Raw genomic sequence first — 23,988 nt, 5'->3', positions numbered from 1 at the left:
GTGGTGTTTGGTACCTCAAGGGGAGACTTGCCTTTCTCTGATAACCAGAACTTGTTAACAGAGGGCAGGGCAGAGAGGAGCAAAGAAGCAGGCCTCTTTTCTGGAGCCATGATGATAAGCAAAGCTCATTGTGGGAGGTCATATGGGGAGGATTTCTTGTCTAAGCCTTCTATACATCCTTGCTGGCTTTCCTGGAATAAACTGAATTGGTCCCAGTTTATTTTGTTCCCTTTGTTGCTACTTTACTCTGATAGGTCTTAGGCTCCACTGACCCGTAGGTATTTCATATTCTTCTAATCTGTCTGTAGAGACACTTCTATCCTTTTTTTAAAAAAATTAATTTTATTGCTACATTTTTGGTATACAATATAATGACATTCATCATTGGAAATTTGCACCTTTACATAATCTCTCTTGGTTCTTATTTTTTCCCCATTCCCCTGCCCTCCCTTCAGCCCCTCCACCCCTCCCTATGTACAGTGACTTTGTTTACATTTTTTCATTTTCTCACATTAATTCCATTCACTTTTTCCCTTTCCCCTACCCCTTCCCCTTTGCCCTTTTTCCTATTTCACATTATCTATTATACCTTTTAGTCCTTATTAGCACTTTCAGTTTCTCACACTAGAGAAACTATTTGATATTTATACATACGTGTCCTATTTATTTTGCTTAAGAGTATGGTCTCATTGTGCATCCATATATTTAGCTATAAATGTCTCTTAATTTCTCATTTTTTTATGGCTGAGTAGTACATTTTATTAAAAAAAAAAACCCCACACTTTCTTTATCCGGTCTCCAGTTCATGGCAGTTGGGCTGCTTCCATGGATTCCGATATGTTGTATTGTCATTGTCATTGTAATTTAATTATAGGAACTGTCTGATTTCTTCTTTAGTTTCCTCTGTGACCCATTGGTTATTGAGAAGTGTGTTGTTCAATTTCCATGTGTTTATGAAATTCTTGGGGTTTCTTTTGCTATTGATTTCCAATTTCATCTTACTGTGGTCTGATAATATACAGGGGATAACTTCAGTTCCTTTGCACTTACTTAAACATGTTCTATGAGTGAGTATGTGGTCTATTTTGGAGAATGACCCATGTGCAGCTGAAAAGAATGTGTATTCTGATTTTGTGTGTTTTTTAATTTCCTGGAAATCTGTTTGCATCTGTTTTATGGATTCCATTTGTTTCCTGTGTTGGGATTCCATCATGTTCCTCACCTCCTCTATTTTTTATCTGTGTCCTCTCTAGATTTATTTTTTATTTTATTTATTTATTTTTATTTTATTTTATTTTATTTTTTTGCTGTACTGGGGATTGAACTCTGGACCATGTGCTTGGGAGGCAGGCACCACTGAGCTAAATCCCCAGCCCTTAGATTTATTAATCATGTCTTGCACTGTGGGCACAATCTCTGCTGTCATCTGAGAAATTATTTCTGATTTCATTTTTTTTCCAGATCCTCTTTTGTTGCCAGTTCAGGGAGTCCAGGTAGTTGAATATCAGATTATTCCATTTCGTTTCCCTTTGGGGTTGCTTTAGGTGATCTGGAAGTCTGGTTTTGAGACTTGTTTATGTGTCTTCTCATTTCAGTGGGGGGGATGTGCTGCTGCTGCCCGCATGGCTCACCTCCTGGGTGCTGTGGGGTGCTCTGCTCCTCGGTGCTGGGGGAAGTGGTACGGTGTCCCAGAAGGCTTGAGACACTTCTATCCTAATCACTATGATCACAGAGAGCTAGACTCCCCACCATCAACTGTCTTTCCTGCTTGATCCATGGGCTCAGCTTTCTCCTGATTCACCTTTTTTTTCAGCCAAGGTGTACTATGAGTTATGTTCTCATCTTTGAGATTAAAAGAAAAATATTATAAGCAAAGGATAACCACTCATAAGACATTCTCAAAGGAATTTAGGGTTAATGAATTGAAAGCATCATAGCTTTATGAAAAGAAATGTAAAAATCTTTCAAGGGCATAATTCAAGTGGAGATATATGTATATATCCACATATATTTTTTGCATGGGGAAAAGCTGGAAAGGAGGTATGTTTTGGTAGAATAAACCTTGGCCTTGGTTGAGATATAGTGTTGAATTCTACTACTAAGCCTATTATGTTTTGTCCTTGTCTTTTTTTTTTAATCATCTTTTTCATTGAACTTCTCTCTATGGCTTGGTTTATCCTCTGTAGAATAAAGTTTTATAATTAAATTTCCCAAAGTCTCTTCCTGCTCTACTATTATAATTTTTTATCCTTTTGTTACCTTTTAACAGAAGAAAGTGCTTTATTGTTTGGAACTTTGTCCAGTGATAATCAAATTGTGATACCTCTCCTCCAAAGCTTTCTAAAACTTCAAGTGCAACAACAACATAAAGCATTGAACTACTGACATCTTTCTCCCTGAATTAATGATTGTAGCATAAAAGCCAACTCCAGTACATGGGTATCACAAAAAAACAAAACAAAACAAAAAAACACAGGTTAAGACTTAGTTTGATGAAGACATGCTCAGGTTAGTGGAATTGTTAATTAGAGGATATGAAGTTATTGTTGACCAATAATGAATTTTAAACCATAGAGTTTTGAAGAGATCAGTTGGCAAGCTTGGCCACTTAGGATCCTGTACAAAGGCTGAACTTTAGTTAGTATCCCAGAAGGCACTGTTTAGTGGTTGTGGTGGTGGTATCTAGAACACCTAGATGTAAATTCACCTCTCATCTCATTGCTTTCTTTCATAGTATTTATTTCACAGATTGATAGTAGAATAGTTAATGGTTTACCAAGTGTGAATTTAAGAGCTCTTGGCTCTGATACTACTGTTCATTTCTCTTCCCTAATTGCAGTGGTTTAGTACCTGACAAGCCACTCCTATTTCTTACACCCCTTCACTCTGATGTGATCTGATTTCTCTTAATGTAAGTTGATCTAGACAAGCTAAGGATTTGTGTTATCAATGGAGAATCTTAAAAGAGGCTTATAAGCAGAGAATAATAAACTAGGATATATATAGGCCCTAGATTTTCAGGAGTGGGGACTGCCATCCAAAGGAGAAACAAGTACAGACCAGAGATTCAAGAAATAAACTTGCCCTGCCTAACCAAAGTTAACATTTTATTTTTAAGAAGGCATAATAACAAAAAATATCTGGTACCTACAGTTTTATCCAATAAAAAGAAAAATATGTGCATGTATGCATGTGTATGGAGGTATAAAAGACATGCACTAAAGGATATACACCAAAACTTCTGTGAGGTGACCTATATTTGTTGGACTTTATAGATTTTTCGCTTTATCACTTTATTTACATTTCATTCTTTTATACTTACCTTCAAAATTTTCCTCTTTTGTAAATTTGATACCTCATGCTTTTTTATTTCCAGTACAGGAGATTGAATCCAGGGCCTCACATATACTTGGCAAGCATTCTGCCTCTGAACTACATCCCTGTCCCTTTATAAAAACTTTATTTTAAGATAAGATCTTACTAAATTGCCCAGATTGGCCTTAAACTTGGAATCCTTCTGACTCAGCCTCCAAAGTACCTGGGATTATAGGTATGTGCCACAATGACCAGCAATACTTCATACTTCTATATTACATTCATTATAGTATAATAAGCAACTGTTAAATGATATTTAAGAAAATTTACTTGTCTAAGTTCTAAAACTATTTTAGACTTTTTTTCATCAAGAGTTAAGAGTTAAAACTTGACCCTAATTTATATGGAAAGTTCAGCTACTGGGACATAATTCATAACAAATTTGTGTAAACCTAATTTCAATCATAAGATATTTAATACTGTTCCATAGTATTTGTTGAGAATGTTTGGGTTAGAATAGGATAATATGAATCTGTTCTTTAAGAAGAAAAACATGAGTTTGAAGATAAATTTAAGGGATTAAGTTCTCTCCACTAGCCCTACCCTTCCCCACATGTGAAAATCATATTGTAAACAGAAATATCCAAAAGCTCTCAATAGAAAACTTTTAAAAATATCACTGAAGTTGGGCTACTGTATTTGCATCTCTTAGTTTAATTTTTTTCCTTTTTATTTTTCATTTAACTTTTACCTAGAAAATAGTGATTTTAATTACCCACATCTTATAATTCAACTGTGATTAATAAATGATTTAAGAGTTAGTGTAGAATAAATCTATTCAACACCATTTCATTCCATTTTCTTTGTAAGATTTAGTCTCATTTTGAACCAGTAGATTCTGATCTAGATGTGAATTCTAAGGCTTTAACTCTGGCAAGGCTTTCCACCTGACCTTGCTGCCACTTTCTTTTGCCAGTATATTCTGGTTTTCCTTGTAGCTGTTCCCTTTCACAGCCCATAAAGTTTGATGATGTGTGTTCCTGTCACAGGCTTAGCATTCACTAATGGTTTAAACAAAAGTAAATAATTGAGTATCTCTACTGATTAACCAAAGCAGTTTCTGCTAGTAAGTAGATACCTGTTTTCTCATTTTGCAAAATCTTCAGACTTAAAAACAATCTCATTTTTTAAAATGTCATAATTTGACTAAAGGAAATGTATCTTGGTGGAAAAAGCTAAAGACTATTATAAGCAACTCTTTATTTTTAGTTCTTCACATTCGCTTATGAAATATTTCAAGTTTATGATAATACCCACCCACGTTCTTATCACCAAGATTTCAGAAAGCAGTGTTAAATAACTTTTATTAAAATTCTTTACATTATGATAAAGTGACCTGAGGTGATATATTTGGCTTATGCAGTGGACCAAGCACAGGTTCTTGGACATTAGCACTGTAGAGTTTCAAGGCTGATTATAACTGCCATTGATCTCTATAGGACTCTCACTGTCACTACCACCAGAGAGAAAGGACAGTCTTTCCATACTTTTATTCTAACCTCAAAAACTATTATTTTATTACACACGCTCATATACTTTAAAACAGATAAAAAATAATATCAGCTAATGTTTATGGTATATGCATGGTATGCTAGGCACTATTCGGTTTTACATGCATCACATTAAGTGTCCCAGCCCTTTTTAACACAGGTAGAGTTACTTTCCTGTCTCATTGATGAGGAGGCTGGAGGTCAGAGACAAACAACACATTTCCTAGTTCAATCCCAGGTGTTTACTCCAAAGCCTGTTTGTTTGGTAACTGTTGTGGTGGGGTACCGTCCAACCTACAAACCCTCTGTATGTCTTCTCCAGTTAGACAGATTCACAGTAAGAACACTGGGGGATTTAACTGAGGTCAATTTAAGAGTAGGACTGTGGAGAGATTATTAGGATCATTTTCCTAAAATACACGGAAAAATACAGCTTTAAAATGGCACTGTTTAGGCATTGGTAGCTTCCCCAGACTTTATTGGAAACTCATGTATTAATGACTGATGGTTTAGTGTGTCTGCTCTGTAACATTAGATATTCTTTATTCTTGGATTTAGAGTCTCTCTGTGGGTTAGATGTGTATATTCTGTATATATTCCAAGTAAGTACAGCTTTCTTGGCTACAATCTAGCAAGAAATAATGAAGTCCTTCCTGAAATGCCCCCCTTTTTCCCTGTAGACTCACCCAGTGGATCAGAATCCCTTCCTCCAGGCCGAGGGCTTCCTTCCTATCATTTGTATAGTGATATTTGAGACAACACAAAAACCCCCAAGTTTGACTTTTATTACATTAACTTTCTTCAGCAGTACCTTAGCTGATTGAGATTTGTTTCTAAGAGTTTCATTATAAAAACTTCTTGTGTTTCTGTCTTATAGGGCAACAAAAAATATAAAACTATTTCCTTAATACCACTCATGTCTCAAAAGAAAACTTACATTTCTGTCATTAATCTGCCATCAGTTATGTAAACTCACAATTCTTATTAATTCAAAACTCCTGCCTTTGGATCATCTCTTGTACAGTTGTTACATTTATATTGTTATTAAATTTAATAAGTTTTAACCATTAATCACAGCATGAAATCTAATCATGACAGATCTTATCTCTTAGTAACAGTCTTTTTCTCCTCTGTTGTCCTGTTTCTTGGTACTGTATCTTTGATCAAAATTGCAGCTCTAGAAATGTACATATATTTACATCTGCACATCAGCATAAGGAGATGAATCTTAAAGAGTAAAGTTATAAAACATATGCTTCTCGAGATGTCCATGGCTTTGCCCTTTCAACGTGCATTCCGTCAACTGTCTTCATAAATGTTAGTGAAAAACTTTTAGCATTTGTAAAAGTATCAAAATCTGTCTATTTTGACAAGTTTAAATTTCCTTATCCATAGAAATATCCTGTACAAAAATGCTAGCTTATTTTAAGACTTCTAGACTAATAAATGTAAGTCTGTGGGTATTCTATCTTCATATTATGGATAGGCTCAAATGAATTTCTGAATCTTTGTATAAAAATTCCTCCTTCCTTATTTCTGTGCTATCTGCTCTATTATATTATATCCCAAATTTAAGATTCTAACTCCTAGCATATAGTGTTGCTTGAGAAATTCATGTCATGAGTGCTTTTATCAAGTAATAGAAAAGATCCAGAAGTAACAGTGTCTAGAAATGTGTCTTAAAGGTGAAAATATTTTTATTATACACCTCATGAAAACAATCAGTCAAAACATAAGAAACCTGGAACTGTGGGAAGGGGAAAATCAAATGTTGCCATTTCTGTGTGCCTTCAGCAATTCCTTATTGATTACCTACTGCATTCTTGCTCATGAACTAGGTCTACAAAAGGAGTAGTGCTTTAATGGGGCTTTGTAGAAGTACCTTCAACAAGAAATAACATCTACTGCTTTTGGTTTTCAGATAAATATTTTAACAAGTGAAATGACATTCTTTTAGAATTTTTAAGCCTTCTCCTGATGATCTCCAAATTTATTACTTTTATAAGATAATAGGTGACAGTTTCAGAACACAGAGAGATCAGTAAAAATGTTATTTAAGTTTTATATTCTACTTAAAATATTGAAATATGCTCATTTCTCACTGCATTTCTTTCTTAGCTATTTGTTGCAGGGGACCCTTCTCTTGAATTTTTTCAAAGGTCCATTGAGGATCCACCCTCATATCCTCTGCATGGGAGTAATCACAATTTAATCAGAACAGATTTTAGTGACTCTGAGTTAAAATCTGGGTTTTAGATAGTAAGTTTTAGCTGCTTTCTTGCTCCATTACAGAGAGTTCTGGAGTGCTGTGGTGGGAGTGGGTAGAGCAGGGTTGACTTAGTCACTTACAACTAGAAGGAATGAGTTCATCATTTGACTTCTGGAGAGATCACCCTGATGCCACCTTGTCCCATCACCTTGTCCCTACTGCCTTGTATGAGGAATGGTTAATGATGGGTTTCTTAAGCCGAGCACCTGCTACTGTAGGTGACCCACCTTCCTTTTTAGTATTTCACACAGTTGGCAGCAGTCTTGATAACAAAATCAAAGTTCTTTTCTTTTGGAGAATGCTTCCTTTTTTCTCTGCCAGAAATATTAGAAAGTTATGAAATAGTAAATTTGTCAAGTTTTTCTTGGTGTGTGGCAAGACATAATAAAAATTTTTCATGAATTTGTTAACTGCCTTTAGATGTACTTATGTTGCCTTGTAAGATGAGAATGGGCCAAACTTTTTATATAATCCTAGTCCAAGTTTATCAAAGTCTCTTATTTACCAAAGAAGAAGAAGGCAATGTCTAACTCATTTTCATTTCTCAAGGAATATTTGAATATTATGAGCCAGACATTGTTTTAGAAATAATAGCAAGAGAGGAGGGGTAAAAAGCCCCTGCCATTTTAGTCATTTCTAATAGGAGCTGACAATAAACAAGTAAATAAACCAACTATATACTATGTTAGAAAGATACTAAATTGTTGTAAAACTAAAGCTCGGAAGGGGATAGGAATTGTTGGGAGTCAGGATGGAGCTCATGGAAAAGGTGATATTGGAGAAATAACCTGAAGAAAAAGAGGAAGCGAGACCTTGAGTTGTCAGGATATTAAAAAAAAAAGCATTCCCAGCCTCAGGGGACAGCAAGGTAACCATCCTGAGGTAAGATTTCTCCTGATGTGTGGGAGGAGTAGCCAGAAAGCCAGTCAGCCTTGGACAAGAAGATCTGAAAGACTTCAGGGTCAGGTCATCAACTATAAAGACTTTGATTTTTTCGGTGCCAAGTGGGAAAACGTTAGAGGGTTTTGATGACTATGTCGTAGAAGTTGAGCTGAATTGAAGATATCTGTTAAAAGTGGAGCCAACATGGTGGACTCAGTGTGGACTTGACTGTGAGATAGATAAGGGCAGTTGGAAAGATGACTTGCTCTTTGCTGAGATAGTAGAGGTTTGGAGGATCAGAATTGTCAGGATTTCAGTTTTAGACATGCTAACGTGAAGCTGCTATAGACATGAAGTGGAGGTCAGAACAGAGGTCCAAGAGGAGGCATGGGTTCATAAGCACATAAATAATACTTAAAAGCAAGAGACTAGATTAGATCACCAAGAGAGTGAGCATAGATACTAAGGAGAATGTGGCCCAGGACTGAGCCCTGAGCAGTACCAATGTTGGTAAGAGATGAAAAGTAATGAACAAAGAAAACTGAGTGATTAGAGAGTATGAATCCCTGGACAGGAAGGGATGTGGTATCCTGGAAGCAAGATAAAGATTGTAGAAGGGTGGTCAACTGTCTTTCATGCTGCTAACAGATCACGTAAGTAAGTTCTGAGAAATGACTGCTGATATATTTGTGGCCAAGGTCATTGGTGACTTTGATGGGGAAAGTTTTAATAGATCAAAGGTTGGGAAAAGTTTAATTGGAGAGACTCAAATGGGAAAAGCTAAATTGGATATTCAAACTGGGAACAACTTTAAAGCAGTTTTGTTGTGAAGAATAAAGATAATATGGCAATTGACCAGAGGATATCAACCAGCTTCCTGGGGCAAACTTGTCTTAGGGTCTGTTGACATTCACCTGCTGTGAGTGGAACATTATCTGTTTGTGATTAGTGACATCAAAGGACCTTTCTTCAGTGGACATACAGTTTTTTGCAATGTTTTGCAATTATAAGCTGGGTTTCAGGGAGAGACTAATCAAGCCAGTTATTAATGTACAAATAGCCTTCCCTTTTTCATCGTTTGCTTTACATCCAATAATGTCTCCAGATTTTTCTTTTAAAGTTAACTTTTAAATGTATTCCTCACTTGCCCTCTGGACAGCGGTTCATTATTTGCATGTCTGTCTCCCATCCCAGCCTAGATGTCTTGAAAATGCCCATATTTAATTATTCTTTATATATCCATCCCACAGCATAGCTTCTGAACATGACATGTTTTTTGAATGAACTGCCCTTATGTTTTTTGAATGAATTATTATTATGTTCCATTTTGGTATTTGATGTGTTTGTTGTAAAGTTTAGAGTCTTCCTAGGGCTTGCAATTAATTTCTAAATATAGATTGTGGTTGTTTTGTTCTCTACAGAGTCCCCGTGAAGTGGTCAGAACGAGGACAGGCTCACTGCCACTCACCAGCACATCTGAAGGGAATTCATCTTTGAAAAGAACAAAGCGAAAAGCACCTTCCCCACCTTCCAAAATACCCCTGCATCAAAGTGATGAAAATGGCCACGTGACAGGTAACATTGCTCTTTCCATGACATCGTATTTGTATTGTTTAATGTAGACAGGAGAAATGATATAGGTCATAACTTACATCTTTTTATTAAATAATAATACTTAGCCTTTTTAAATAGTCCTTTATCACACTGTTACTTAACTACTTTGTAAAAATCTGTAATAAATAAAGTGACAATGTTGTATAGGTTCATTATTCTAAAATGAGCATATTTTAATTTGGGAGTTCATTCAGAAAGATTCTGCTATTACAGGATTAACTACAATTAGAATGAGAATCTAAGAATTTAGTCATTTCAGAGTTGGATAGTAAAATGGCTTCTAGCAAGGTTAGGATTCATTTCTTTCTAAATTATATAAAAATAACTGAGCTAACTGTCAGGAGTTGTTTTCTTTGTGACTATGACTTGTGTATAAGTTGTGTTGCTTCTTTTAGCCCTGCAGGCCGGAGATAGTGTTTCCCCGGACAGCGCTTCAGAAGCAACCTCTCCCGAGGGGCTCCCCAGCCCAGGTACGAAAGCTTGACTCCACCCCGTGTTATTGTTGAAAGAGAACTTTCATGACAATTGAGAAATGCATCTAGCCAGCATGCTCTGTGTATGAAAGAGAAAAGAGCTTCATTTCCCAATATTTACATGATGAAATGAATTTTCCTTGTCTTTTCCCCCTAGGATTTGAGATTAGAATGAAAACTTCATTTCTGAAATTGTACCTTGAGTAGTTTTCCTATTTGACCTCACTTTCCTTTTGCAGTGTCAGGTTGACATTTATTAACCTCCTTTCCCCCAAGAGTAATGACGCATCATGGCTAGGAAGGTACTTCTCTGTGTTTAGAAGAAAACTTACATTAAAATGTAAGCACAATTTCTTTAGGCACCTGTTCCAAATATGAATTCAGCATATTAGGTATCCTGCTCTAATGATTAAAAACATCTGATTAAAAATTTGTTAAATACTTTCTATTATTTAACTCATGGATTCTCCTTAAATAAATGAAATTCCAGTAAAAATTGAATAATACTGTTCCAATATTTTCAATGATAGTTTCTAAGTAGGTCTTATACATATGATAAAAATTTCTTACCCATAGTTAGTGTTAGATATAAGTGAATATGATAGGCCAATAATATTATATTATAACAGAATATTACTATCTACTGCTTTAGCATGGGGACGATTTGATAAATATGAAAATTATTTAATGTAACTGCCTAATTTTTATCATTTATTTGCAAATTTGGAAAGGCACAGGAGCATCGAAGCTTGAATTTTGAAATTTTTACATGATACTTAGGAGTTTGAAGTTTTAACAGAATTTTTCACTTTTTTGTGATTTAAAATATTACTATTATGCAACAACTCATGATTTTTTTTTTCTCAACATAGTATCAATGACTTCTTATTCTTTAAGAGAAATACACTGAGTAATGTTAACTTAAAATATGCAATGAAATTTGGAGATTCTGAAATATTAAAAAATGTGCATACTCTTCCAGTGTGCACATCTGCTCCTCTCCCTTTATTCCTGTTTACCTCTTCCTGTTTAATACATGGATGATTACAAGCTAACAAATCTGATTGCTTCTGAAATTCATGGTTTTTGCCTGCCTTAACATTTTTGTCCGAGTGGTATTTCTACAGATTCTACTTCTTTGGCAGAAGGTTCCCTTGGCCCTGGGCTCTTCTATCAGGAACAGCGCGCTTCGCCCAAACTGCCAGATGAAACCTCACTCTCCGAGGGTCCTGGAACCCCTGAGGCCGCCGTAGCCTCCTGGACATGTAGGTGGTCAGGCTTCTCCTGGCTGGGGCCTTGTTTATGCAGATTAAGGCTTCAACAAGTACAGACCTGCTTCCTTGTTAAGCCTTTCTGTAAAAAATGTTTCCCAAAGAAGTCTTTCTCTTTTCACTTAAAATTCTTAGTTTCACATGTGCTGTTTTCTCTAACTATATGAATGAATATGACAAAGTGTAGGATTAATGAAATCAGTGGTTCTAAATGATTTCCTGTTCTTTTCTATGTGACTTTCTACTTTTTGAGGGAACTGTTTGAACTTGATAATATAATATATACAATTTTAAATATATTTAACATAGTATTAAATATTATATTTACTATATTATATTAAAATATAATGTAATATAATATGTGTTAAAGAATATTTGTATACTTTATTGAAATACTCCTTTTTTTATCTGTGTATGGCTATTGTCCATAATATTGTTCTCAGTTGCTTTTTCTATTTAAAAATTTGGAACTATTTTGTTACATGATAGCAAAACTCTATGTAGTATTTGAATTTTATCATAATTGTACTCAATTTTTCAGTGACTCAGAAAAGCCTGTGTCACTTCACACCAGCATATACTATCACTCCTTTTGGGATGCAAAATTGTGTGGCTATTTTGAAAAATAGTTTGGCAGGGTTTTTTTTTGTTGTTCCCTCATTTTTGGATGGGTTTGTGAATGGAATTAAACCCAGGCTATCATGCACGGCAAGCATGTGTTCCCCACTATGTTATATCCACAGCCCTTGAGAATTTTTTAAGAGAAATTTAAATATCCATTTTCTGTATGACCCAGCAGCACTGCCTATAGTTATTTTCCCAAGACAAGTGAAAAATCTGTGTACCCACAAGACCTGTGTGAGAGCTTTGTATTTATAATTGCCAAAAATGTGAAACGATCCAACTGTTCCTGAAAAATGGGTAAACAAACTGGACTGTGCATACTGGAATGCAATACTAATAACTAGGCAGAAAAAAGAACAAGCAGCTGAGCCAAACAACTATAATATGCAGAATCTCCAATGTATTATGTCAAATGATGAAGTCAGACTCAACTGGAGAGATACTGGATATTTTTATTCATATGACATTTTTGCAAGGGCAAAACTGTAGAGGTAATGGTTGCCAAAGGCTGGAGTTTGAGGAAGAGGTTGATTACAGAGAAGCATGGAGAAATTTAGGTATTCACCAGAAATTTTTCTACGTCTTGATTGTGGCAATAGTTACACAACTATATACTGTATGTCTGTCAAAATTCAAAAAACGGCTCCTAAAATGGTGAATTTTACCAAGTGGAAATTATATCTCATTTTCCAAAGATGAAGGAAAAACAACTCTGGAGGCAACTACAATGCTCTGACACAGTGACTGTTTTTTGAGTGAATGAATAACAAGAAAAAGTAGTGTATTTGAATAGGATTAATGTCATAAAATTATATTTTAGCAAAGGAACAATAATTATTGGGCAATTTTGTCATTCTGATGATCCCCAGGAAAAATGTATTATCAAAAAAGTCCTAGTTAAATTTTAAGTTTTAGTAACTTCACAAGTAAAAGACATTTTTGAAAGTCTGTAGCATTTTACTTGTGAAGAAGTTATTCAAGCTTAAAATTTAAATAGTTATACTTCTTTTTTATATATTAGATTTTCTAAATTTTAAATAATTTTTATTTAAAATTTTTGTTTTAGTATTTTCTATCTTTAAAGGGACTGAAAAAATTAAGATGAAAATATTGAAATTATGTAAATCATAGTATGTGTAAAATAAATTTAAATGTGTATACTTTTGAATGGTTTTTGAATAATTTTTAATATTTATACTTCAGAAGTAGTTAGATCTTTAAAGTACTTTCAGATTTTGGACACTATTCTTTGAAAATGAATATTTTGCCTTTAGAGCTTGCAAAGCTAAAATACAGTAGTTATTATACATCACTTGTGAAAATTACTTATGGTTCATAGTCTGTACCACAGTTTCTTTTTCGTTGTCCTATAATTTGGTCAACACATACAGCTGAGATCGGGCATGTTCAGTGTGGTATGGCCAAAAAGTCTATGTTAGTCAAACATCAGAATGAAAATTCTCTTGCATGTTTAGAACGTTTTAAGGGAGTCATTGTCTTTTCTAAGACCTTTTATAACAAGAATGCTTTTCAAATTAGTAGATATATACATGTAAGAACTCTTATGTGATTCTTGTAACTATCAAGTTATACAATCTGTAAAAATAATTTGAAAATATTTTGAAAGATGCCATTCATGACTCATTGTCTTAACTGAAACAAGCTTCACATTGAGGGCATGCTCTTAAAGAAAAATTGTGTATCTCTGAAATATTAGTGATAGACATGAAAGAATAAGCTTAATGACCAAGAATATGAATAAACTTAAATGTTACCTCAGTTAATATAATGTCCAGAAGAGCTTAATATATTCTGAGGAGTCATTTATAAAACACATTTCCATCCAAACTATCATAGCCTTTTATTTTTCTTAATACAGTTTCACATTGTGGAAATAACACTTCTGCTGCTATTACTAGATATAGTAGGTTATGTCATAGCACATAATACTACACAATGACATCACAATAAGTATTTCACATGGCATGATAAAACATTTGCCAGCATCTGTATATTTGAAAATTCACCTAAGTTCTTCAACATTTTTCTAAGTAACTTTAATAATAAAAGACCTTTAAAATAACCCTTACTTCCTTGTCTCAGCCTCGAGGTCAGATGATCTTCCTGTCTTAGCCTCCCGAATAGCTGGGAGTACAGGTACACACCATGATGCCCAGCTCCATATTTATTTCTTAAAAAGCACAAATAACACACTTTTCTGCCTGTATACCTAGAGATAAAATTAGAGAAATACATTTTCAGTACTTTAAATGTTTCAAATGTGTTAAACTTTTCAAAAGTATGTTAAACTTTTTATTAAATTGTCTAGATACACTGATCACTGTAATAACCTAATGCTAAATCAATCTCTGTACACAGAGGTAAAATTGAGCTTCATTAAGATCCTGGTGTACAAATGCAAATGTTTAATTTTTTTAAGCAGAAAGCTAGAACTTCACTGTTTATTTGAAATTTCAAAGCTTATTTTACAATAAGTACAAGAAATAATGACAACATATTTTGTACAATAAAATAGTTGTCACAACTATTGGAAAGAATTAACATACACATAATGATTAATATAGGAAAATATTTAATAAAAATGAAGTGAAGGGAAAAAACTAGGGAAACAACATTGGGTATAGTATGCTCCTGTTTATATTAAATAGAAAATGAAACATGAATATGGATAACTGTTTATGAAAGCTTATGTTTTCTGATAATGTGCAGGAAATAATTGTCAAAGGAAGTTGCCTCAGAATCAGACTGGGAAAGAAAATTAATTCCTTTTGTTTAATATTTATTCTTCTGTGTTTTAAAATTATCTTAGGCATTTATATCAGTGACTCTTAACCTTGGTTTTACATTAGAATCACCTAAGGAACCTTAAAAATTCTTCACCCACCCTTTAGAGATTTTGATTTAATAGCTATGTGGTAGGGTATCAACCTCAGTATTTTCAAAAGAGGTTCAGGTAATTCTCAAGTATCGTCAGTACTGATAACTACCTTATCAAACTAGACATGTCCTTGTACATGTTCTTCTAATTTGCATTTTAAAAATTATTCATTTGCATTACTAGGTTACTGTATGAATATAAAATCATGTAACTGAAAATATATTCCTAAATGGGATATTTAACTTGAAGTTTGTGGGATTGACTAAACTTCCATGAGTAAAAGTTAGAATGATGACAGATTGTTTTTAGAGTTGTATGAGTCTGAGATAATCTGGCTATATATTACCATGATTATTCACCATTAGAAAAGTATTCCCCTGTTACTTTTGAACCAGATTTTGAAAGAGTTCAATTAATAATTCCTTGCCAGGATCGTATAGGATCAATAAGGTAAATTAATATTTAGGATTATATCTGCATTGCTTTGTAGCTGGAGTAAGCTCGGATTATAGCCTTGAAGAGATAGAAGAGAAGGAAGAACTGAGTGAGGTGCCCAAAGATGAGGCTGAAGATATTTCTCTGAAGTCACCAGACATTCCTTTTGTATCTACTGATATAAATACACTGAAGAAGGATCTTGACTCAGTCTTTGGCACTGATGGTGGAGAGGCCTCACAAAACTCCAAGGAAAAAAAACAAGCTACAAACACAGATGGACAGTAAGTAGTCTACATGCCAGGAGTGTTGGCAGATTCTTTAGTTAATACCATACTTTTTAAGTATAGATCTGACATTTTAAACACAAATGTAGTTGTCCTTTTGTTTAGACCACCCGTCTTACTACCATTATATTATATGTTTGTTAGTAAAGTGCCTATTTGCGTGCAATTGTGTTCAAAGAAAATAAAATTTAATAGTTCTAATATCCCTCCAGGTCACATCACCCATAACTTGTCTAACTCAAAATTTAAAGTTGTTTGTTTGGGTATTTTGCCTTTTTGACCTAAAGGAAACATTTAATTTTCAACTTTTACCAAATTCTCCTGAAGGGTTTTCACCGATAGGTATATGAAAACAATTTCACATATTAGAGTACAAAGATAAATCACCAGTATTATTCTTATACTCACCCTTACTGCACAGGAGAATGCACTTCCTATTTGATCCTAGGAATTGAAAGCTATAGTCTAGACCACTTTTATGATATTTGAAATGTAACACCATGAGAAAAGATGAAATAAACCGAGCGAAATAAACAGTGTGTATCAGAGGTTTACCATAATTTACATGAGATTGTCTCCAAATAGTCAATCCACATCCTGATTTATATAGTTGACTTTGCCAGATGCAAGTCTAAAATGTTTCATTTAATGTCCTTTTTCTTTAAAAGACAAATGACTGATAATAACAAACTAAAGACACTGGTTTGGAAGTGTCTACTTTACTAAGCTTCTTTTTTTTTTTGGAATACGACCACTATATGAAACCTAATGTTTAATAACAGCATTTCTTCTCAGTTGTATTTTTTATTTTGCTATTACATTTCCAGTATTTGACAGAAAAAGATGATTATTTCAATCCATCTGTCTTTGGAGATTATTGCCTCTTTTCTTATTGTGTGTTTGAACAGTATAACATACACTATCACATCTTCCAGAGGGGCACATGGTGTTGTGTATGGCACAAGCAATGAAGATATGGTAGCTGATCATGTCGGGAACTTGCAGTCACTGGGCCCAAATCAAAAGAATGGTGAGTTATATAAATAGCAGTAGCCAACACTGTCATCAACTATCATGTGCCAAAGACTGTTATTAAAACATATTAACTCATTTATAGGTGGCTTTATTTTTAGTCCCATTTTACAGGTGCTTGAGCCACAAAGATATTAAATCTTACAAGTAGTTAAGTGGTAGTCCTAGAACGTGAACTCAGGCAATATTATTCCAAAGTGGCCTCTAAACTATCATGGGTACATTTTTGTTAAATCCTAGAGGCTCTGTAACTTAAATTTGGGATCTTAAAATTGTATCCTCTCTGCATCTATTTGTGACTTTTTCCTTTTTCTTACTCCCTAGTGCAAGCCTATTTTACTTTATCAAGTTGCTACACTTTGGATAAAACTTGTCTTTCTAATATTCAGGGACCAAACAGACTAATTATGTAACCTTATTCACTACTGTTTTCAAGTTGTCAGCCCCAAATCAAGGTAGTTTTATAGTTTTCTCTTGATACAGTTCACTTAGTGCTATCACTTATTTGCCCTATGATCATGCTATCTTTGCATAGAAAACAGTTTTAATCTACAGTATATAACCATGCCTATTCAAATCCTACAACTTCATTTATTTTGTTACTTGATTACAAGAAGCCATGCAATTCTATATTGCAGTCTCCAACTGAATTAAGCACTTTTAGATCAGAGTATGAAATCCTCATAGCACCTAACTGCTGAGATAGCCTTAAAATATATACTTAGGATTAAATTTTAATTAATACCAGTGTGCAGTAGAAAATTCAAGAAATGCAGTGGTATGTTTTAAGGAAATGTGAAGGAAGTGGCTTATGAATGTTCAGTCTAATATAAGTCAATATATAAAATTAAAATTCATAGAAAATGTATATAATATAGTGGGATAGTTCTAATATCATTTTATGTGTGTGTGACATCTGTGGATGCCTCTGATTTGTTCTTTCCATGTTCACAACCACTTTACTATACACTGAGAAAGTCTAAAAGGAAATGTAAATAATTTCCCGTTCTTTTCTTTTTAACTCAATTTTTCACTGCATATGCTGTAATGACAATAGCATTCCTCTTGAGTATTCATTTAAAAGCTGCTTCTTTCTTTTTAAATAATTTTAACATTAAGTTAGTGCTAAAGTCACACGTGTATTTACATAGCTTTGATTTTGATTTGCATATGCTTTGTAATGACCTTTGTTAATTTTTAGGTGATTTTGAAAATAAGTAACTTCTGCTATCCTTCAAGTAGGTTTCTGTTTTTCCTTTCACCTACCATATGGGTTTTTCTAAACTATCCTTTCATCAGATAGTGGATGTCAGTATTGGTTTTGAGTAGGGAAAGGACAATTTTCTCCATCCTTGGGAAACAGCCAAGTCATTCCAGGAAACTGAGTAGCACTGTCAGATATGGATGAGGACAGAGTCACTGATAAGTTCAGGGATCATTCTAGATTTTCTGGCCTGATAATCAGGGGGAATAACTGTGAAATGTTGAGAAATTTAGAGTTAGACAAGTGTGACCCTGTGAAAAGTAGAAATTTGAAGTCCCAAAATAAATTAATTTGTATTTGTTTTAGGGAATTTCATTTAAAATACATTTCTACACTGATTTACTTTTTCTTGGAAATTGTTTCTATTGTGTGAACTTGGAAATACTTATATTCAGTGGAAAATGAGAAATAAATGAGAGAAAGAAATACATTTAGGCTCATTTCCTGCTGCCAGAAACCATTTGTTAAATTTGTCTGTGCTTATAATGGTGTTCAAATGCTTTTCATATAAATATTAAATAATTATGAACCAAGTAAATTAGGAGCAGAAGTAGAAATCTGCCTCTTCCCTGCTTCCTAATCATAAGTGTTCTTAATTTTTGTATCACCAAAGTTGGTGGTTGCTGCTCATTGAAGAAGGAAGTCACTCAAATAAGTGACACATGATCTGATAATATTTGCATTTTATTTGGGAGGACTAAAAATAAATTCCATTTCAAAATTATATATTTAATATAGGAATTTTGCAAACAATAAAGAATATTAAGTGTCATTACCAAATAATTGTGTTAGACAGTTCACTTGTACTCTGCATACTATTACCTTATCCAAAAAGGGAGGCCACTAGGATTTTGAAGACAAGGACAAATCACACTGGTGAAACAATTCTTTATGGGGGCAACAGTATAGAAATCACTTCAGTGCTAGGTGCTAAACACTAGGCACATGGTGCATATTCGTGATGCATGTTTCCAGATGCCCTGTTTTAGCTCTTTGCTATCTTGTTGAGTAGTAGTTGATGCTTTGTTAACCAAGATACTGCCAAGTGATTTTCATTTTCAGGAGAGCTGAACTAGAATCAAGAGGAAAAGTCATGCAAGGAAAAGGGTGATTGTTTTCCTTCTTGGGCTCTGACATTGGAATGAGGGTGCCTTTTGCTCATACAGAAAAATCAAAACCAACATAATTGTTTTTATGTAGATGAAATCACCCATGTTGTGACTGAAAGCAAATTCCTCCAAAAGGCTAGCAAGGACACCCAATTAATAAGACAATTAACTTAGATTGTTTTTACTTCAAATTATTGGGTAATGTTTTCTGTTGTCAGCTTTAATTAAAACTGACATTAGCTGGAATTGTTTTAATGTTAGGTTTGAAACACATGTACTACTCTAGGAAGTATAGAAAAGAGTTTAAATGGAAGAAAGGGGAATAATACAGGTTCTGAATTTGTCCATGTCCTTAAAAATGACAATAATGTTGCCAGATGCGGTGGTGCATGCCTCTAATCCCAGCACTGCAGAGAAAAAAGCAGGATTGCAATGAGTTGGAGACCAGTTTAGGCTACTTAGTGAGTTCAAGGCCAGCCTGGAATATGCAGGAAGACCCTGTATGAGAGAGAGAGAGAGAGAGAGAGAGAGAGAGAGAGAGAGAGAGAGAGAGAGAGAGAGAGAGAGAGAAAGGAAGGAGGAAGAAAGAGAGAAAAGAAATAGGAAGTTTTTACAGTAAGGAGGAAAATAGTGTTCTGTGGAGTGCTTGTTCCAGGCAATTCCCTATCCTAAGAAAACCGTTATATAAATTATTTGTGTGTATATAATATAAGGTACTTTTTTCACCTTTTCCATCTGAGAAAAATGAGGCTCAGAGGGGTTATTAGTTAACCTGTGGCCACACTAGTTAAATAGGCTCCAAACTGAAATCTTTATGGTTGCACAGCTCATACTATTTTCTCAGTATGCTGCTATCTGCATTTGTATAATGAATGAGCTACAATTTATTTGCAACACTCAAACTGATTACAAGTTGGGTAAGATAGCCATTGAAAACTGGAATTATTTTACTTTTTAAAATACACTGTTTCTCCTCTCAATAGTTCAAAATGAAACTATTGTCCTTGCAACAAAAACAGAAGATAAAATGAAAAGTAGTGTGAGAAGAACAGAAATCTGTGGAGAAGATGAAGCCAAAAGGAAGGACATGAACATGGGAGCTGACAAACTGTCAAAGTGTCAAGCATGTGAACCTGATAGTTTGAGTTCCAAGGAAGGTCTTCAAGCAGTAATATCAGTGCCAGACCAAAAACTCAATCAACCCAGAGGAGAAAAGACAAAAATGCAGGATGCAGCAATTCAGACGACCCCTTCCTGTAACAGTTTTGATGGGAATCACCAACATCATCATTTGCCTGATGAAAGTGTACAAACTTCAAATAACAGATTGACTCAGCACTCAGCCTTAAGTCTGCAAGATGCTGTAGATGCCTCAAGTAGATTGAGGAGTCAGGGCTCCCTACCTGTACATCCAGAAGATAGACCCACCAGGAAGGATCCAGTTTATGCCTATGGTAATGATGAGCTTTCGTCTCCTGTAGATAAGATTGATAAAAATTCAACCATTTCTTACCTAAAGAACTCTCCACTTTACAGACAGGACTACAATCCCAAACCAAAACCTTCTAATGAAATTACAAGAGAGTATATACCCAAAATTGGAATGACGACTTATAAAATAGTGCCTCCCAAATCCCTGGAAATACAAAAAGACTGGGAATCGGAAACCATGGTGTTTAAAGATAATCAAAAGATAAATACTTTAGGAAAAAAGCATGTTTCTGAGAATGTGAAAGAAACTTCCATGCAAACAGAAAACACTGCTACTTCTGAAGGCCCAATGAAGCCTGAGCAAGACCTGAAACCCAAGCCCAGCTTGAGAACAGAGCATCAGTTGCACAGGGCTATGAGCTTTCCCGATGGTGCCGTGACTAATCCTCTGAAACCTCCCAGAATGACTGGAGACACTGGCATGCCTCCTTTCACACCAACTTTGGAAGACATAAACAATATTTTGGAGTCAAAAATAAAATCTCGGGCTTCAAATCCCCAGGCCAAACCAAATTCTTTTTTCTTGCAGATGCAGAAGAGAGCATCAGGCCAATATGTCACATCTGCAGCTGCGAAGAACACACACACTGCACCTAATCCTACCCCAAAAGAACTCTCAAATAAAGATGTGGAAAGGGACACACTGCCTTCTCCAGAGCAGCCTCTTTCCCCTTTAAGTAAAACAACTCTCTGTACTCCACAGCCCCACATTAAAAACACTGATGATGCTGTCTTCACCCAGAAGCCTGCTCCTCCGCCCATAGCTCCTAAGCCTGTGCCTCTTCCCACTACTCAGCCAGCAGCAGTAAATCTGAAGACTTTGAAAGCTTTTGGTGCCCCCCGACCATTTTCCAGTTCCACTCCTTCGCCGTTTGCCCTTGCTGTAGTGAAAAGGTCACAGTCTTTCAGTAGGGTGCGCACGGAGTCCTCCAGTGAGGCCGATGTTGTCCAGCCTCCAGCCAACACAGAAGATGAGAAGACCTGCTTTGTAAATAAGTTTTCTGACGTCCCACGACTTGATGTGACAGAGAAGGTAAATTTACCTTTTTAAAAAGAGTACTCAGATGCAACCTGGTTAAAATAAGGGATAACAGCATGTTGGTATGTTCGTGTGTTAACAACTGAATTCATATTAACAGGATATCATGCTTCTATAGGCAAAGAATCAGAAACACGTAGAATCTAAGAATTGTAATTCAGATCACTTGACTAATTATTGCTCTAAGGTCATTTGTGTAATTATTAAATGTTTTAAAGTTTCTTTCTTCATACATTTGTACAGTTTCCAAGTTTAGAGTTGTAACTATTTTCCTGGTGTTTGCTGATTTGTTCTTAACTTTTCTGGACATTCTGGTTTAGTTTCTCCTCCAATTTTATAGTACTACATAATAGCAAAATAGTTTTCATTATATGAAACACAAGCAGTATGAAAGACTAAAGTTTCCGAGCATTCCTATGCATTTTCCTCTATATACATTCAACCCTAGTTTAGCATTAGTTACATGTAACTAATTTAAATTGAAAGTAGTTTTAATTCCCCATTTGTTAATTTCATATCACCTTTTCCAGTTATTTGTTTATTTACCAGATCATCATCTAACTGCTATCTAATAATTTATGTGCCATTGCCTTGGTAATTTGTCAACTCAGTAGTGTATTATGCCAGGTTCAGATAACATAGTCAAAGAAGAGGATGAAATTCATGGCATGAATCACCATAATCCACATGCAGTTTTTAAGAAATACTTTGTGTACTTTAATTCTGGTAGTGTTTAAAGAATACTTTCACATTATGTGACAGTTCCAGAAGTATTTTATACTACTTTTTCAAACATTCCTAGTGTAAAAGAACATTCACTATACTGCCAAGTAAGTTTTTTTTTTAATTTTAAAGCAATATTTATCTTGAAGAATATCTCTTCATATATTTTACATTTATGTTTATATTTTGGTATAGCATCAGGGAATGATGTATGATATAGAGATTAATTCTTGACTTGGGAATAAAGCCTGCATTTTCTTCTTGAAGTAGACTATAATTCCCAAACAATGGAACTTAGATTTAGATAATACAGTTTTGAGTTATTGGCTGAGCCCTTTTTAGCTCATTTTTTATAAGGATGTGTACTTGGCAGTTTGAGAAAGAAATTTTTTAGATTACTTGATATAACGTCTGCCAGTTAAATCAGTTACTAAATCTTCCCTGTAAAGTTTAAGTTTTTGATTCTTCAATTTGGAAGTTCCTAGTATTTGTTTTTAGCCTCATGGAGAAAATAAAGAAAACATGATCAGCATATAGTCCCTGTGACTTCCAGAAACCCAATATAAGCTTTTAAGTGTAGCAAAGTAATTAACACTCCTTTATTAGAAGACATATTAGAGGCGACCAATATGAAATTGTCCATATTTGACAGTCTTATACATTCAAAAATAGTCATTTTCCAATATAATATGTTGGAACCAAGAAAATGGGTTGCTTTTCAGTTTGTGGAATTTTTGGATTATTAATTTGGCTCTTCTAGCCAACTCCATGTATTTTCAAAGTCAATATTATTTGATTCAAGCGCAGTAAAATTATCACTGTTTTCTTGAAACAAAGGCCTTTTCTTGTTAGCCTCCTAAATTCAAGAGAAAGGAAGGTAGTGTCCTCATCTTCCAGCTCAGCTCTGGCAGCATGGGTAATTCAATGAGTGAGGAAATAGAGCTGTGTCTAAATCACCAGTGTGGCAAATGCTGATTCTTAAAGAACCATTGATGATGAAAATGTTTTGGAAAAAATGGTCCATTCTTTTCATGGAATTCATATAAATATTTTGCGTTTATTTTTGTAGCAAAATAACTCTGCACATAATGAACAGAATTCTCAAATGCCAACTCCAACTGACTGCCCATCATTCACCCTTAAGAGACACAGTTCCTTAACATTCCAAAGCTCTGACCCAGAACAGATCCGACAGAGTTTGCTGACTGCAATCCGTTCTGGAGAGGCTGCTGCCAAACTGAAAAGAGTAAGTTTTTTATCAGATGGGTGACAGTGGGTTTATTTTCAACAGTGTCAAACTAATACTTCAGGGAAATTTTTTTTCGAGCATTTAAATCTAAATAAGGAAGAGGCCAGAAGTTACTCTTTTATGTCAGGGGTCATTTTTAAAGCATAAACTGAGAGAGTCCAGAGTTTTAGACGTACTTAAAAATATATCAGGTCTTTCACAACATAGGCTAGGCACAGAACATGACTTTGGTTCATTACTGTATAACTAAATATAGAAAGTGCTCTGGACTTTTATTTTAAGAAATTCTGATATCACACCAAAGAATATTCTTTTGAAAATTCTTCCTTATTCCAGAAAAGGAGGACTTTTAGTCATGGCAGCCTGTAAGTTTTTAGTCATGGCTCCTCTGGGACCAAAGTAACCATCATATGTGAGACTTTAGGGAGAGTTTCATAGCTTTAATAAAAAAAAACAGTAGAG

At 34.7% G+C, this 23,988-nt stretch overlaps 1 protein-coding gene across 16 annotated transcripts in view; it reads left to right on the top strand.

Annotated features, from left to right (window-relative positions):
• The window catches only part of Cobll1 (cordon-bleu WH2 repeat protein like 1), a 151,427-nt gene that overhangs the window by 120,773 nt on the left and 6,666 nt on the right, over window positions 1–23,988 (top strand). For 6 of the 16 annotated variants that reach the window (XM_087199621.1, XM_087199618.1, XM_087199660.1 and 3 more), the window contains 7 exons: window positions 9,438–9,591; window positions 10,026–10,100; window positions 11,231–11,368; window positions 15,388–15,616; window positions 16,528–16,649; window positions 20,008–21,548; window positions 23,347–23,523. In XM_087199621.1, coding sequence (XP_087055747.1) covers window positions 9,438–9,591; window positions 10,026–10,100; window positions 11,231–11,368; window positions 15,388–15,616; window positions 16,528–16,649; window positions 20,008–21,548; window positions 23,347–23,523 — 2,436 coding nt within the window. The remainder of the gene's footprint in view (window positions 1–9,437; window positions 9,592–10,025; window positions 10,101–11,230; window positions 11,369–15,387; window positions 15,617–16,527; window positions 16,650–20,007; window positions 21,549–23,346; window positions 23,524–23,988) is intronic. The other 10 variants (XM_021265466.2, XM_087199626.1, XM_087199661.1 and 7 more) reach the window with 8 other exon arrangements.

Source organism: Heterocephalus glaber, unplaced genomic scaffold (genome assembly GCF_053883595.1).
Source record: "Heterocephalus glaber isolate CG9 unplaced genomic scaffold, H.glaber_assembly_v1.0 deba00000347, whole genome shotgun sequence".
Lineage (NCBI taxonomy): Eukaryota > Metazoa > Chordata > Mammalia > Rodentia > Bathyergidae > Heterocephalus > Heterocephalus glaber.
The sequence above is the reverse complement of the archived record's forward strand: the minus strand, read 5'-3'. Positions and strand labels throughout refer to the sequence as shown.